The 15,741-nt window shown below is 47.4% G+C and overlaps 1 protein-coding gene across 1 annotated transcript in view; it reads left to right on the plus strand.

The window, feature by feature from the left end:
• Positions 1 to 475: 475 nt before the first annotated feature.
• spag8 (sperm associated antigen 8) overlaps positions 476 to 15,741 on the plus strand; it is a 67,990-nt gene continuing 52,724 nt past the window's right edge. The window contains exons 1-4 of the mRNA XM_068015016.1: positions 476 to 556; positions 1,740 to 1,903; positions 3,289 to 3,710; positions 6,457 to 6,887. Coding sequence (XP_067871117.1) covers positions 476 to 556; positions 1,740 to 1,903; positions 3,289 to 3,710; positions 6,457 to 6,887 — 1,098 coding nt within the window. The remainder of the gene's footprint in view (positions 557 to 1,739; positions 1,904 to 3,288; positions 3,711 to 6,456; positions 6,888 to 15,741) is intronic.

Genomic DNA, 15,741 nt, shown 5'->3' on the forward strand with positions numbered 1-15,741 from the left:
TGGTGCTGCTCAGTTAAAGAGCTGCTGGCCTCTGATTGGCCAATGGCTCTCAGCAGACAGGACTTCCATCGTTGGGGTCCTTGATCCCAGGCAAGGCCCATTGCTGTCCACAGAAGTTCCTAATTGGCACTTGATCTGGTGGACCTTCCCCAGAGGAGGCGACACGATAATATCCCAGACATGGTGTCCGAGAATTATAAAAGGCAAATGACTATTGACTTTTAATCTGGATAAATTCCAGAGGCTTTCTGAGGTCTGGGGGCTGAAAAGAAAATGAAGACCGGCAGAGCTGTGCTGCCTAAAGAGGCAGAGAGAGAAGTCAGTGGCTTGTGTTCTGGGAAACAGCTGCTCTCAGATCACTGATACAGCAAAAGGGTGTGAAGATTTGAACCTGGTTCAAAACTCAAGGTTTGCAGAGTAAAGAAAAGACCAATGGGGTCGCCAGAGATTGCCTTATCAATGGAAGTCCAGTCGAATGAGCTCGGATGAAATGAGCAAAGAGGACATTAGCTTTAAGAAGGACATTGGGAGATCCAACCCATTGCAGCTGGGAGCAGTTTGGGACTTTTAACTGTAAGGATACCTTTTCGCTGAGAACACTGTATAACATATAAATGTGGTGTGGAATTTTCAAGTGTATTAATGTGTTAACGGGAAACACCTTTATAATTTAGTGTATTACTGTTTAATTAATGTTGATTTTTAGTTTAGTTTTCATAGTAAAAGTTTTAAACCTGAAATCTTGTGTAATTCCTTAATAGGTCTGGGGATGTCTCTTGTTTTAAAGTTAATGGTCTCTATTGAGGTCATAACACCAGCGCTAACTGTCTCCTCTTCTGAAAGGTCACAGACCAGAAACATTTTTCTCTCCACAAATGCTGCCAGACCTGCTGAGTATTTCCATCCTTCCCTTTTGTTCTTTTGCTACCCTCCCGCATTTGACTACTAGAGAGCTCGAGAACAGCAAGCAGTTTAAAAGAGCAGTGGTGGGAAAGAGAAAGAGATAGAGAGCGGGATCACAGAGCAGTTTAAAAGAGTGGAGGCAGGAAGGCGAGAGAGAGAGAGCAGGACCAGCGAGCAGTTTAAAAGAGCAGTGGCGGGAAGGGGAAAAGAGAGAGAGAGAGAGCAGGACCAGAGAGAAGTTTAAAAGAGTGGCGGCAGGAAGAGAGAGAGAGAGCAGACCAGAGAGAAGTTTAAAAGAGCGAACCAGTCCAGTCTGCAGCTCCAGAGTAAACCGATCGTGTTCTGAGAGAAAATAAAATCAGTGTGACATCACAGGAAAACAGATAGTTGATTGTTTGGTGAGTATTTTTCACATTTATTTTTCAAAACTCATGTAATTTTAGTAATTGTAAGGTTTTATTAGCAGTAGTAAGGTTTACTAATAGTAATAAAGCTTATTAGATTGGCTGGGAGTATTTCCTAGTTATTACTATTACTGTTGCTGAGGTTATTAATATTATTGGTAACCTTGTAGTATTGGTAGGGTGTACTAATAGTGATACGGCAGATCAGTATTGGTTAAGTTTATCATTAGCAGTAGTAAGGTTATTATTACTATTGGTTAGGTTTATTGCTATTGGAAGAATTATTCGTATTAGCAGCAGCAGGATTTATTAGAAGCAGGGTTTAGTTGTAGTACCAAGGTTTATTACCTAATAGATTGAGGAATGGCAGAGCTGCTCCAACCTCTGTAGTGCTCATTGCGTGCTATGGGGGAACTCTAGGATGCTTCTTAGGTCTTGGATAACCATACATGCGGCAAGTGTCGTCAGTTGCAGCAGCTTGAGCTCCAGATTTTGGAGCTTGAGCAGCAGCTGGCATCACTGCAGAGCATCCATAAGGTTGAGAGTTTCATGGATAACACGTTTATAGATGTGATCACCCCACAGCTAAAGAGTATGTAGGCAGAAAGGGAATGGGTGACCACCAGACAGTCAAGAAAAAAACAGGCAGGTAGTACAGGAGACCCCTGAGTGCATCTCACTCTCCAACAGGTATTCAGTTCTGAATGCTATGGAAAGTAATGGTTCATTTGGTGGCTCAGCTGTAGAGGGGGGTACAAGGAAGACTGGAAGAATGATAGTGAGTAGAGATTCAATAGTCAGGGGAGCAAACAGGCATTTCTGTAGCCACAGATATGAATCCAGGTTGGTGTGTTTTCTCCCTGGTGCCAGGGTTAAGGATGTCACCAAATGACTGCAGAGCACCCTGAGGGGGAAGGGTGAACAGCCAACAGTCGTGGTCCATATTGGTATAAATGATATAGGTAGGAAGAGGGATGTGCTCCTGCATAAAGAGTTTAGTGAGATAGGTAAGAAATTAGCAAGCAGGATCTCAAAAGTAGTAATCTCCAGATCACTCCCAGTACCACACACAAGTGAGGATAGAAATAGGAAGATAGTGCAGATGAATGTGTGACTGGAAAGATGGTACAGGAGGGAGGGCTTTAGATTCCTGGGGCACTGGGACCAGTTCTGGAGAAGATGGGACCTGTTCAAGCCAGACGGGTTGTACCTGAACAGAGCTGGGACAGATTTCCTTGCGGAGCGATTTGCTAGTGCTAGTGGGGATTGTTTAAACTAACTTGACAGGGTATGGGAACCAGGAGATAATACAAGAGAGGAACACCATGGTACACAGAGAGTTGGATGTGACAGATAGCACTAGAGTAGGAAATAACAAAGTATTGGGGTCAGAGTGAGAGTGTTAGACAGTGCTAGAGAAGGGTGTAGTTCCATATTAGATGGAAGTGGATTGAGAAGGACTACGAGGAATGCAAAGACAGGATTACAATGCATGTGTGTAAGCACACAAGTGTGGTGAATAAGGTTGGTGGGCTACAAGCACAAATATGATGTAATGGCAATAACGGAAACATGGCTTAAAATGGCGAGGACTGGGCACTTAATATACAAGGATATAAAGTGTTCACAAAAGATAGAAAAGGAAAAAAGGAGGTGGGGGGCAGTCCTGATCAGGGAGGCCATTGCAGTGCTGGAAAGGGAGGATGTCCTTGAAGGGACAAGGACAGAATCCATTTGGTTAGAGTTAAGGAGCAAAAAGGGTTGATCACATTACTAGGGGTATTCTATAGGCCTCCAAATAGTGAGAGAGAGATAAAGGATCAAATCTGCAGGGAAATCACAGAGATGTGCAAGAACTATAGAGGGATAGTTGGGGATTTTTACCAAATATCAATTGGGATAATTTTAGAGTAAAGGGTACGGAGGGGGAGGAATTTCTGAAATGTGTTCAGGAGAACTTCCTTGATCAGTATGTTCTCAGCCCAACTAGAAAAGAGACATTGCTGGATCTGGTGCTGGGAAATGAGGTGGGCCAAGTGGACCGAGTTTCTAAGGAGGAGCACTTGGGAAAAACTGACTATTGTATCATAAGGTTTCAACTAGTAATGCAGAAAAGCAAGGGAAAAAATAAGGTAGAACATCTGGATTGGAAGAGGGCTAATTTCAACGCAGTGAGAAGGGATCTAGCCAGGGCAGAATGGAACCAAAAGCTGTCAGGAATGGCTGTATCACAACAATGGGTTATCTTTAAGGAAGAGATGCTTCAAGTACAGACTAGGAACATTCCAATGAAGGTGAAGGATAAGGGAACCAAGAACAGGGCTCCTTGGTTGACGAGGGAGATAGAGTTGATGATGAAACAAAAAAGGAGAGTATATGATGCATTTCAGGTGACCTCTTCAGGTGAGAACCAGGCCATACATAATAGGTTGAGGGGGGAGATGAAGAGGAAAATATGACTGGCAAAGAGAGAATATGAAAATAGAATGGCAATCAACATAAAAGGGTGCCCAAAGATCTTCTACCTGCATGTGAATAGTAAGTGAGTAGTAAGAGGAGGAGAGGGGCCTATTAGAGACAAAGAGGATAATAAATGCTTTGAGGCACTGGGCAAGGCTTATATACTTAATGAGTACCTTGTATCAGTGTTCACTAGGAAATGGAGGCTGACAAAATATCGGTAAAGCAGAGAGTAGAGGCAAAGGATAGGATAAAAATTGCAAGGAGGAGGTAGTAAAAAGGCTGGCTATGCTTAGGGTAGATAAGTCACCTGGTCCAGGTGACTTGCATCCCATGTTGCTAAAGGAAGTGGGGATGGAGATAGCGGAAGGGCTTACCATAATCTTCCAAACTTCCTTCGATACAGAGGATGTGACAGAGGATTGAAGAGTGGCAAATGTGACACCCTTATTCAAGAAAGGGTTTAAGGACAGTCCTAGCATCTCAGCGGCGCTTGAGATGGCTTGGCCATGTGAGCCGCATGGAAGATGGCAGGATCCCCAAAGACACATTGTACAGCGAGCTCGCCACTGGTATCAGACCCATTGGCCGTCCATGTCTCCGCTTTAAAGACATCTGCAAACGCGACATGAAATCCTGCGACATTGATCACAAGTCGTGGGAGTCAGTTGCCAGCATTCGCCAGAGCTGGCGGACAGCCATAAAGGCGGGGCTAAAGTGTGGCGAGTCGAAGAGACTTAGCAGTTGGCAGGAAAAAAGACAGAGGCGCAAGGGAAGAGCCAACTGTGTAACAGCCCCGACAATCAAATTTTTCTGCAGCACTTGTGGAAGAGCCTGTCACTCTAGAATTGGCCTTTATAGCCACTCCAGGTGCTACTCCACACACCACTGACCACCTCCAGGCGCTTACCCATTGTCTCTCGAGATATGGAGGCCAAAGAAGAAGCAACTACAGGCCTATTAGTTTAACATCAGTGGTGGGTGAGGTTTTAGAAACTATAATCAGGCAAAATATCAATGGACACTTGGAGAGGTTTGAGTTAATTAAGGATAGTCAGCATGGATTTGTAAAAGGCAGATCATGCTTGACAAATCTAATTGAATTTTTTGATGAAGTAACAGAGAAGGTTGTTGAAGGGAATGTGGTGGATGTTTATATGGATTTTATAAAAGCATTTCATAAGTTACCACATAAAAGGCTGGTTAAGAAAACTGAACCTCATGGAATAGGAGGGTCAGTGTCCAATTGGATAACAAATTGGCTTGTGGACAATATGCCATAGTAAATGGTTGCTTTTCAGACTGGAGGATGATAGACAAGGATCAGTGCTGGGACCACTGCTTTTTTGCTATATATAAATGACTTGATTCTTGGAATACAGAGTAGAATCTCAAAATTTGCCAACAACACCAAACCTGGACGTGTGGCAAACAGTGAGGATGATATGAACTGTCTGCAACAGGACATAGATAGGTTAACAGAATGGGCAGATAGTGGCAGATGGAATTTAATACTGACAAATGTGAGGTGATGTATTTTGGCAGAAGGAATAGGAAGAGGCAAATATACTTAATGGCAGTTCTAAAGAGTGTGCAGGAACAGAGGGACCTGGGGGTGCTTGTGCATCGATCTTTGAAGGTGGCAGGACATATTGAGAGAGTGATTAGTAAAGCATATGGGATATTGGGATTCATAAACAGAGGCATTGAGTACAAAATCAGGGAAGTTATGCTGAACCTTTATAAAGCTCTGGTTCGGCCACAACTGGAGTATTGCATCCAGTTCCAGTCACCACACTTTAGGATGTGAGGGCTGTTGAGAAGTTGCAGAGGAAATTTACCAGAATGGTTCCAGGGATGGAGGATTTTAGTTACAAGGTTAGGTTGGAAAAGCTGGGTTTGTTCTCCCTGAAGCAAAGGAGATTGAAGGGAGAGTCAATAGGAGTGTATAAGATTATGACAGGCTTAGATAAGTTAGACAAGGAAAAGCTGTTCCCATTCACAAATATTACAAGGACTAGGGGACACAGGTTGGAAGTTTTGGGTAAAATATGAGGAAGCACTTTTTTACACAGCAGGTGGTAGTGACCTGGAACTCGCTGCCCACAAGGGTGGTGGAAGTGGAGATGATCAATGACTTCAAGAGGAAGTTGGATGGCCACCTGAGAGAAATAGACTTGCAGGGCTACAGGGATTGAGCCAATGAGTGGGACTGACTGCATAGCTCTGTAGAGAGCTGGCATAGACGTGATGGGCCGAATAACCTCCGTCTGTGCCATAAATAGAAAATGATTCTTAATGACTCTACTTAAATTATTACATTTCTAACTTTTCCCAGTTCTGATGAAGCTTCATCAACCTGAAAAGTTAACTCTGTTTCTCTCTGCACAGATGCTGCCAGACCTGTTGAGTATTTCCAGCATTTTCTGTTTTTATTTAAGGGCATGGACCTATTGGGTCCAATGAAGGGTTGCTGTAAATTCTCCGTAGAACCCAATCTCAGAGTGTATACAGCACAGATGTGGAGTACATGAATGTATTTTATCTACAGCATTTCCAGCAGTGCTTACTGTAATCTTGTTGCGATGATATGCGAGTTCCGCCAACCTGAGCTGGGCGCTGCGTCCTCCGGGCTCCAGGTTCCATGTGTGTTTACAGTTGCTATGGTTAACGTGGTGTTGCTCTTCAGTGCCCAGGTTTCCAAGCAACGGTTTGTTGTTCCGAGAGAGGGATACTTGCACAAAGCGGCGGCGGCCGGCGAGCTCCAGCTCTCTGCAGATGGAGCAAGTGGTGTGCGACGAGTCTGTTGTAGCCAGGTTACCTCTTGATAAAGATGGAGAAGCCGGTAACCACAGGGAGGGAGAGCAGGCATGGAGAGGGTCTGGGGACACTGGCCTCGGCTCTGATGCAGCAAGGCGACCAGAGAGGGACCAGTACGGATGTGTAAAGTTAAGTGAATTGCAAGTTGCAGGAGGACAACAGGAGAATGAGATCTGTGCCCGTGAATGCAAGGAGGATGGTGATGTGCAGGTTGCAGAGCAGGCGATGGATGATGCAGCACCAGAAAACAATGAAGAGCGCATCAAAAATAAATGTCTGATTGGGAACTGGCTGGAACAGGTACTGATCCTTCAAGTAAAAAAAATTGATGTGCAACTTCCAAAAATCACTATGCTTTGTAGCCAGCTATTAAATACTATATACTGATGAAAGGTCGCAGACCTGAAACGTTAATTCTGTTTCTCTCTTCACAGTTGCTGCCAGACCTGCTGAGTGTTTCCACCACTTTCTGTTTTTATTAAATATTATGGCCGTGACATTTGGCTCTGTAACACTGCTGGTGCCAGCACTACGGAAGCCCTGAACTCTAAAAGTTTGGCCGCAATGGTTCCGGCCACTTTTGGTGTGCCTCACGCTGGGAAGGTCACGGGCAGCTATGCGTGCACCAGAAGCATGCAGAGTGGGCGCATCATGAATTCAAACAGTCCCTAACCCTGACGACACACGATTTGTCATTTTGGACCACACAGGTGCAGTTAATGCCCTTTCTTAAACATTTCCAGCTGAACATGCGTACAGCTGCATGAGGGACCCCCCCCCCCCCCACTCCCCCACTTGAGCTATTTAAAGGATTAACTATCCAACTTCCAGGCGAGGTGCTTTTGACTTACTTTAGCTGGTGGATGAGATGTCATTCCAGCATCACAGTTGCTCCATAGTTCCCCACGCTCAGTCCACCTGCTATCACTGTACCATCACTGCATCCTCTCGGCCAAAATTTTGAAATAAAAGCCACCACCAAAAAACCATTTCATAACAACTTTGTCCAGCAACACTTCCAATAATACATTCACAATTGAACTGTTCACCTTTGTGCATTCCCTTAGTGCCTGTCTTGCAGGTGCCTTTGCCTATCCCAGAGCTCATACACAGCGCTACCCCAGTGGCTGCAGTATGGCTGGTGAAAGGCTACTGAATGTCAGTGGACGAGACTGCAGATGGCCTTGGAGGACAACCTTGAGCAGTTCTGGGCTTTGTGGGCCCACCTTTGGTCTGCACCACATAAGCATGGGCAGCGGCAGTCTGGACTGACTGACTAACAGGCAACAGGAAGGGCACTGGCAGTGTGGCCTTGGTCGGAGCATGAATACTGTCATCCTGAGAGAGGATAGCAGGTTTGTGCAGCACAGAACCATTGCCACTCTCTTGGGGTGGAACCTCAGCAATCCTAATAATCTGTTGGAGGACATTTTGCTGGACTGCTGTGACACCCTGCAAGCCCCTTTGAACACATATATCCACAGCCATGATGGGAGCAGTCTAAGCCTGCATGGCAGCAAGGATGAATCTCATGACCTCTGTCTGAGCTTCCACTGCAACATTGCAATTGAGTGGTTTCTGCCTGTGCTGCAATTGAAGCTGAGATATTGGCCACCAGATGCTGCATTACGGACAGTCTGCAAGTGCTGGACACCACTTCCATGCTGGAAAGGATTAGCTCCAAGCCCTGTGCCAAGTTGGAGTCAGACCATGCTGCTTCATATTGACAGTCTCGGTGTGTGTCACAATCAGCATTCTTTGTAGGCTGTCCATCAAAGTCCTCATCTCAGTCCTCTCGAGCAGAACCCTTGGGGAGCTGGCACATGAATTACTCTTACTCCCTGGCCCTGCTACAGCACATTTGTGCCCCACATGCAGATCCTGACTCTATACCACCCTCTAATGTATGCGCAGTGCCCATATCTGAGCTGGTGGGTGTGTCAGATCAAGTGATGATGCTTCTTCATCAGAGTTCAGGTGCAGCTGTCGCCCTTCCTCACGAGGCTGCAGTGGCTGGCCAGGTGGCATTTCTTTGGTATTTGAAAGAAGAAATGCAGAAGAGCAGGGTTAGGGTGAGGAAAGGGTTGAGGTGGGATGGAAAGCAAGAAGTCCATGATCACACCATCTGCAGTTTGTACACGATACCAGATTGTAGGATGAGAGTGATGTGCATTTGAGAAGGGGTATAAGGCAAGAAGGAACATACCGTCATTTTGAATGTTTTCAGAGATGCATGATGCAACGGTCTCTGTAACAACCAGCCTCATGATGTGGAGCACTGTCTCCTCCAGAGAGCAAGTGATGCAAGCATGCTACTCCTACTGTTTCTGCTTTGCTGCTTCCTGTTATGAGCCACCTTATCCTGCAAGAGAGGGAGAGAAGAATGTCAGTGCATGTGTTGCAATGTGTTTGAATTATGTGCCTGCCATAGCTGAATAGCTGGAGATATGTGGAAGCAGAGGGAGGTGGATGTGCTGCTGGCATCATTGGTAGGTGTGTGAGGTTGAGGTGGAGAAGCTGAATGTTAGGCATGAGTCCTGATTGGTAGAAACTGGTGAGCATGAGAGTTTGGTAGTGTGATAGGTGGGAAATGTCCTATGAAGATGCATTCATTGACCTTAACCACCTGCGTGGGCTCACTGAACTTCTTCCGGCACTGGTGCTAGGCCCTTAGGGCCATACTCTGGGAACTGCCCTCCCTGGCCACCTGCTCCCATTCCTTTCTCAGGGTGTTCCTTGAGAGCCTCCTGGCTCCCTTCAGAAATATGGTGCTTTCCTTTCCACTTCCTGTGTCAATGCCTCCAGCGCCACATCAGAAAACGTGGGAGCCCTCTCCCTTTCCTGTTGCTTTATTTTCTGCCCTTCTGCTTCTATCCAAGGCTTTCACAGATAGTCTGCAGCAGCTTCTGTTCAACAAGTGAAGCTGCCCTTTAAGAGGAGCAGGCTGCCTCTAAAACATGCAGGCTTACTGAAACACATGCTAGCCACGCATGTTGCTGGCCGCTCTGTCAAGCATGTAGCCAATCAGCAGCACAAGGTCGTGCTTGGTTGCATGCTGATATCATTTAGATGAGCAGGCTGCACAAAGTTTGCGTGCTACCTTCCTTAACAAGACTGGCAGAGGTTGATTGCACAACGCGACCCCCATGCCTGAAAACGGGTCTTGATGAATTTTCCCCCATTGTCTCATTTTTTTACCCTCACCTCTGCCCCTTACCAATTTCCTCTCTCAGTTTTCACTTCTCATCAATTGAAAGTATTGATCCTTGCTCGGATGCCAAAGGTGCCAGTTTCTCTCCAGAATCTTGCCCCAGTGACTATTATTTATGTGTGAGCCTTGACAATGAGCATTGCTAGACTGGTTTACATTGAAACACCAGTGGCTGAGTTCTCAGAACAGAGGCTGGGGGGGATGAAAATACCGGCGCTGGCTGGCATTCCGGTTTCCTGACTCCTTTCCCAATGCCGCCGAGTTTCACCAGGACAGGGGGAGGGTGGCCCCGCAATCTCACCCAATCCATTAAGAAGGCCAATTAACATTCTGAACGAGCTGATTGAGGGGCATGTTCCGATTTTCATGGGGGTGCACGGGCTGCATACGCTGTCTGGGGCAGACCAGTTGAATGGAGGCAGACACACAGTGGGGAAACAATCATGGTTGCCCCATTGAATTAGCTGAGCCCCATAAGATGGCAAATGGCGCAGATGGGGACATGTCCGTAGGTGATGGGGAGAATGGACAGTGAGTGCTTGGGCAGTGCAGAAGGGTCATCATCCTCCTGACATCATGGGAGAATAAGAGGCATGGGAAAGGCTGACAATCACAAATGGGCAGCCACCTGAGCGCAAGGATGGTTGCACCTGGCAACAGGGGCACAACTCTCAGATTTTGGGTCCAGTGGCAATGAGGAGCAATACCCTCTGCAAGAAGGGCAGAGCCCCAGGCATCAAGAGGGCAGAGGAGAGGGACGAGGGGCAGGAAGCACATGGAGGCCATACCCGCAACATAAGATCTACCACCAAAGAAGGAGCTACCTTGAGATGACCAAGATCCAGTGCCACAGGAGACTGTCACTCTCCAGGGAGATGGTCACAGAGATCTGTGCCCTCGTTGCCAAATATCTCACATTTTCAGCACTGGTCGCCATGCGCTGCCAGTAGCTGTCAAAGTCTCTGTGGCCTTGAACTTGTTTGCTTCTGGCTCCTTCCAAGGATCTGCTGCAGACCTTGGTAGCATTTCGCAGATCACTGATGCTCAATTTTCCAGAGCTGGGTAGTATCTTCAATTCCAGACAGACATAGTCTCGCAGGCACGGAGAGCAGTGCGTTTCACCTCCAAGGTTGGATTCCTCCAGATGCAGGGCATCATCGATTGCACCCATGTGGCCATCAAGGTACCCAGTAACCGTCAATGAGATTGGTCAACAGGAAAGGATTCCACCCCCTCAACGTCCAACTGGTCTGAGACCACAACAAGAGCTTCCTCCATGTATCTGCTCGCTTTCCTGGCAGCTGTCATTACTCCTTCATCCTTCACCAATCCAGGCTGCGGCAGCTCTTCACTCCACCGTCCCACCCGATCCCGCACACTACCTGGCTGTGTTCTAGGGGATAAGGGATATCGCCTCGATAAGAGCCCCTGACAGAGGTACAGAGACGCTACAACCACAGCCATATGCTCACACAGACCACAATTAAGCAGGCCATCGGGCATCTGAAATTGCGGTTCCAGTGCCTCAACTGGAGGGGTGGCACCCTGAAGTGCACACCCACAAGGGTCTGGCTCATTTTGGTGGTCTGCTGTTTACTCCATAACATGGCCCTCCAGAGAAGGTGAGGCCCTTGAAGGAGACAGCTCATCGGAGGAAGAGGAGGAACAGGACATGGAAGAGGAGGAGAAAGAGAAAGTGGAGGGGGAACATGTAGAACACCGAGGTGCCCCTGGCTGCACAGGGAGGTGGCTGAGCCTGGGGTGGGACCCAAGGGTTACGTAGGGATGCCATCAACATCAGGGATCATCTGATTCAGGCACATTTTGAGTGAGCCCTTCTGACCCAGGAGAAACTGTATGGGATGGAACTCACTCTGAGCTGCCTGTGCTAACATAGCAGCCTGGAACATATGAACTGTTACTGCCAATGAAGGATGTACATTTGCCCAGAGGTTTCACCATTAATGTTGACATATCATTGCTCTCCTTCACCACTTCATACCTCTTGTCCCTCCATTAATAAAATGATGCTCACAAGTTTGGCTTCAAGTGTCATTATTTACCTGCTGCTCATAAAGGAAAACAGTGTACAGTTATAGGAAGAAGACACCCCAGTAACCTACTCAGTGCTCTATGCAATGCGGTGTCCTCCACACCCAGCCACTCCTTTGTGGTTCTGCCCTTGTGGCCTCGGAGGAGGTGGAGGCATTCTACTCACATGTCTCTGCCTGTGGCTGAGATGCACATGGTGGTCATCCATGTGGTGGAGGTGCCTGTAAGGGCATCTCCAGATGCTGCTGCACCTGAATCATTGCAGGGGCAGTCTCTGTCACTGGGCATCGCTGCATAGATGCTCCCGTTGTCTCTGGCACCTCCTCCTGCACACTAGTGCCATGCTCCTCACCCAGTGCCTCCATAGCTAAGCATTCATGAGGACCCATCAAGGTTAAGGAGGCTGAGGATGATGATTGTGTCCTGTGAAGGGTGGCACCTTCATCCTTGTCAGTGACATCTTCAGCCCTTGACGGGCACTCCAGATAGGTGGAAGGAGCACCAACTGGGGTGCAACTGGCATCCCCTCCAGACATGCCTGTGCCATCAGTGCCACTCACCATGCTAGATAGTGCAGCATGCATCCTGTTTATGGCAGTGTGCAGTTCCTGCATGCACTCCAAGTGCTACTGCATATGGCTTTCTATGAGGTTGACCACACTCTCAATGGAGGAGCTCAAATGTTCAAAGCCCTGAGACATTGTGGTGCACATGAGCTGGATGGCTCCCTCCATTCTCTACCCATGACCATGCTCTGCCTCAGGGAACTCTGACATATGGGAGCACATCTGCTGCTGCTGAAGTAGGTAGAGCCTCCTTTTTAGTGACTCCTGAAGCTCTGCATCTGTGCCCAGCTAAGCAAGGCTGTATCTGTCCTCCCTCCACTGAGGGTATTGCCCACAGCTGACTGTGCCTCTGGCACCTCCTCCTGCACACTAGTGCCATGCTCCTCACCCAGTGCCTCCCTAGCTAAGCATTCATGAGTACCCATCAAGGTTAATGTATTTGCGTTGGTGGACAGTGCACTTGTAAGATGTGACGGTGCTTCTTCAGAGCTCTGCTGTTGCTGCTGTAGGCCCGGTGGCGGTGAGGGAATTGGTCTCCTTGCCTTGACTTTGGCACCTATGGGAAACGCCAGAATAGATCATGAATCATAGAATCATAGAAATCTATGGCACAGAAAGGGGCTACTTGGCCCATTGTGTCTGTGCCAGCTGAAGTATGTTCCACCCATTCTAATCCCACCTTCCAGCATTTGTTCCATAGCCCTGCAGCTTACAGCACTTGAGGTGCATATCCAGACTCCTTTTGAATGAGTTGAGGGTTTCTGCCTCAACTACCCTTTCAGGCAATGAGTTCCAGACCCTCACCACCCTCTGGATGAAAAACCCTTTCCTCATATCCCCTCTTAATTTTCTACCAACCGGCACAGTGGTGCAGTGGTTAGCACCGCAGCCTCACAGCTCCAGCGACCTGGGTTCAATTCTGGATACTGCCTGTGTGGAGTTTGCAAGTTCTCCCTGTGTCTGCGTGGGTTTCCTCTGGGTGCTCCGGTTTCCTCCCACAGCCAAAAGACTTGCAGGTTGATAGGTAAATTGGCCATTATAAATTGCCCCTAGTATAGGTCAGTGGTAGGGGAACATAGGAACAGGTGAGGATGTGGTAGGAATATGGGATTAGTGAAGGATTAGTATAAATGGGTGGTTAATGGTCGGCCTGTTTCAGTGCTGTATCTCTAAATCACTTTAAATCTATGGCCCCTAGTCACTGACTTCCCTGCTAAGGTAAATAGGCCCTTTACCTCCATTGTCTGCAGGCTCCTCAAAATTTTGTACATTTCAATCATATTTCCCCTCAGTCTTCTCTCTTCCAAGGAGAACAACCCCAGCCTATCCAGTCTTTCCTCATAGCTGCATTTTTCTAGTCCCGGCAGCATCCTTGCAAATCTCCTCTGTATCCTCTCTAGTACAATTACATCCTTTCTGTAATGAGGTGACCAGAACTGTACACAGTACTCAAGTTGTGGCCTAACCGATGATTTTTGCAGTTCCAGCATAACCTCCCTGTTCTTAAATTCTATACCCCGGCTAGTAAAGGAAAGGATTCCATTTGCCTTCTTAACCACCTTATCGACCTGTCTTGTTACCTTCAGGGATCTATGATCATTTACTCCAAGGTTTCCCACTTCCTTTACACTTCTCAGTTTTTTTCCCATTAGTCGTGTATTCCTTTGCCTTGTTTGACCTCCCCAAATGTATCACCTCACACTTCTCTGTGTTGAATTCCATTTGCCACTTTTCTGCCCATCTGACCAGACCATCAATATCTTACTGCAGCCGACAGCTGTCCTCCTTGCTATCTACCACACGGCCAATCTTTGTGTCATCTGCAAACTCCCTGATCATGCCCACCACATTTATGTCCAATTCGTTAATATATACTACAATAATATATGATCTTCCTTCAATCATAAGGTCAGAAGTGGGGATGTTCGCTGATGATTGCACAATGTTCAGCACCATTTGTGACTCCTCAGATACTGAAGCAGTCCGTGTAGAAATACAGCAAGACCTGGACAATATCCAGGCTTGGGCTGATAAGTAGCAAGTAACATTCGCGCCACACAAGTGCCAGGCAATGACCATCTCCAACAAGAGAGAATCTAACCATCTCCCTTGACATTCAACAGCATTACCATCACTGAATCCCCCACTATCAACATCCTAGGGCTTACCATTGACCAGAAACTGAACTGGAGTAGCCATATAAATACCATGGCTTCAAGAGCAGGTCAGAGGCTTGGAATCCTGAGGCGAGTAACTTACCTCCTGACTCCCCAAAGCCTGTCTACCATCTACAAGGCACAAGTCAGGAGTGTGATGGAGTACTGCCCACTTGCCTGGATAGGTGCTGCTCCAACAACACTCAAGAAGCTCGACACCATCCAGGACAAAGCAGCCCACTTGATTGGCACCCCATCTACAAACATTCACTCCCTCCACCACCGACGCACAGTGGCAGCTATGTGTACCATCTACAAGATGCACTGCAGCAATGCACTAAGGCTCCTTAGACAGCACCTTCCAAACCCGCGACCTCTACCAACTAGAAGGACAAGGGCAGCAAATACATGGGAACACCACCACCTGCAAGTTCCCCTCTCAGTCACACACTATCCTGACTTTGAACTATATCGCCGTTCCTTCACTGTCGCTGGGTCAAAATCCTGGAACCCCCTTCCTAACAGCACTGTGGGTGTACCTACCCCCCATGGACTGCAGCGGTTCAAGAAGGCAGCTCACCACCACCTTCTCAAGGGCAATTAGGGATGGCCAGCGATGCCCACATCCCATGAATGAATTTAAAAAAAAGCAGGGGACCCAGTACTGAGCCCTGCGGAACGTCACTGGAAACAGCCCTCCGGTCGTTAAAACACCCTCAACAGTTACCCTTTGTTTCCTGTCACAGAGCCAATTTTGTATCCACCTTGCTGCGTTTCCCTGGATCCCATGGGATTTTACTTTTTTAACCAGTTTGCCATGTGGGACCTTGTCAAAAGCCTTGCTAAAATCCATGTAGACCACATCAACTGCACCACCCTCATCTATCTTCTTGTTACTGCTTCAAAATATTTGATCATGAGAACTAGCCTTGGAGAGCAAAAGCCTCCGCAGTGCTGAGGCTTTCCAATGCTACTCAGTGTTCGATATGTGTCGGACTAGGTGGAGTTTTTCTCCCCCTTAATGAACGCATTGTCTTCTCTAATCATCATCTCCACCACAGATGCCCATTTTGCCATGTCCGACTTCTTCATGGTCCACGATTCTTGCAATGTACATGGGCCCCTCCTTCATGGCTGTGATCATGTGAAGGTAGGGAATCCCTCCACCA

The sequence above is a fragment of the Heterodontus francisci genome, chromosome 1 (assembly GCF_036365525.1).
Source record: "Heterodontus francisci isolate sHetFra1 chromosome 1, sHetFra1.hap1, whole genome shotgun sequence".
In the NCBI taxonomy this organism is placed as follows: Eukaryota; Metazoa; Chordata; class Chondrichthyes; order Heterodontiformes; family Heterodontidae; genus Heterodontus; species Heterodontus francisci.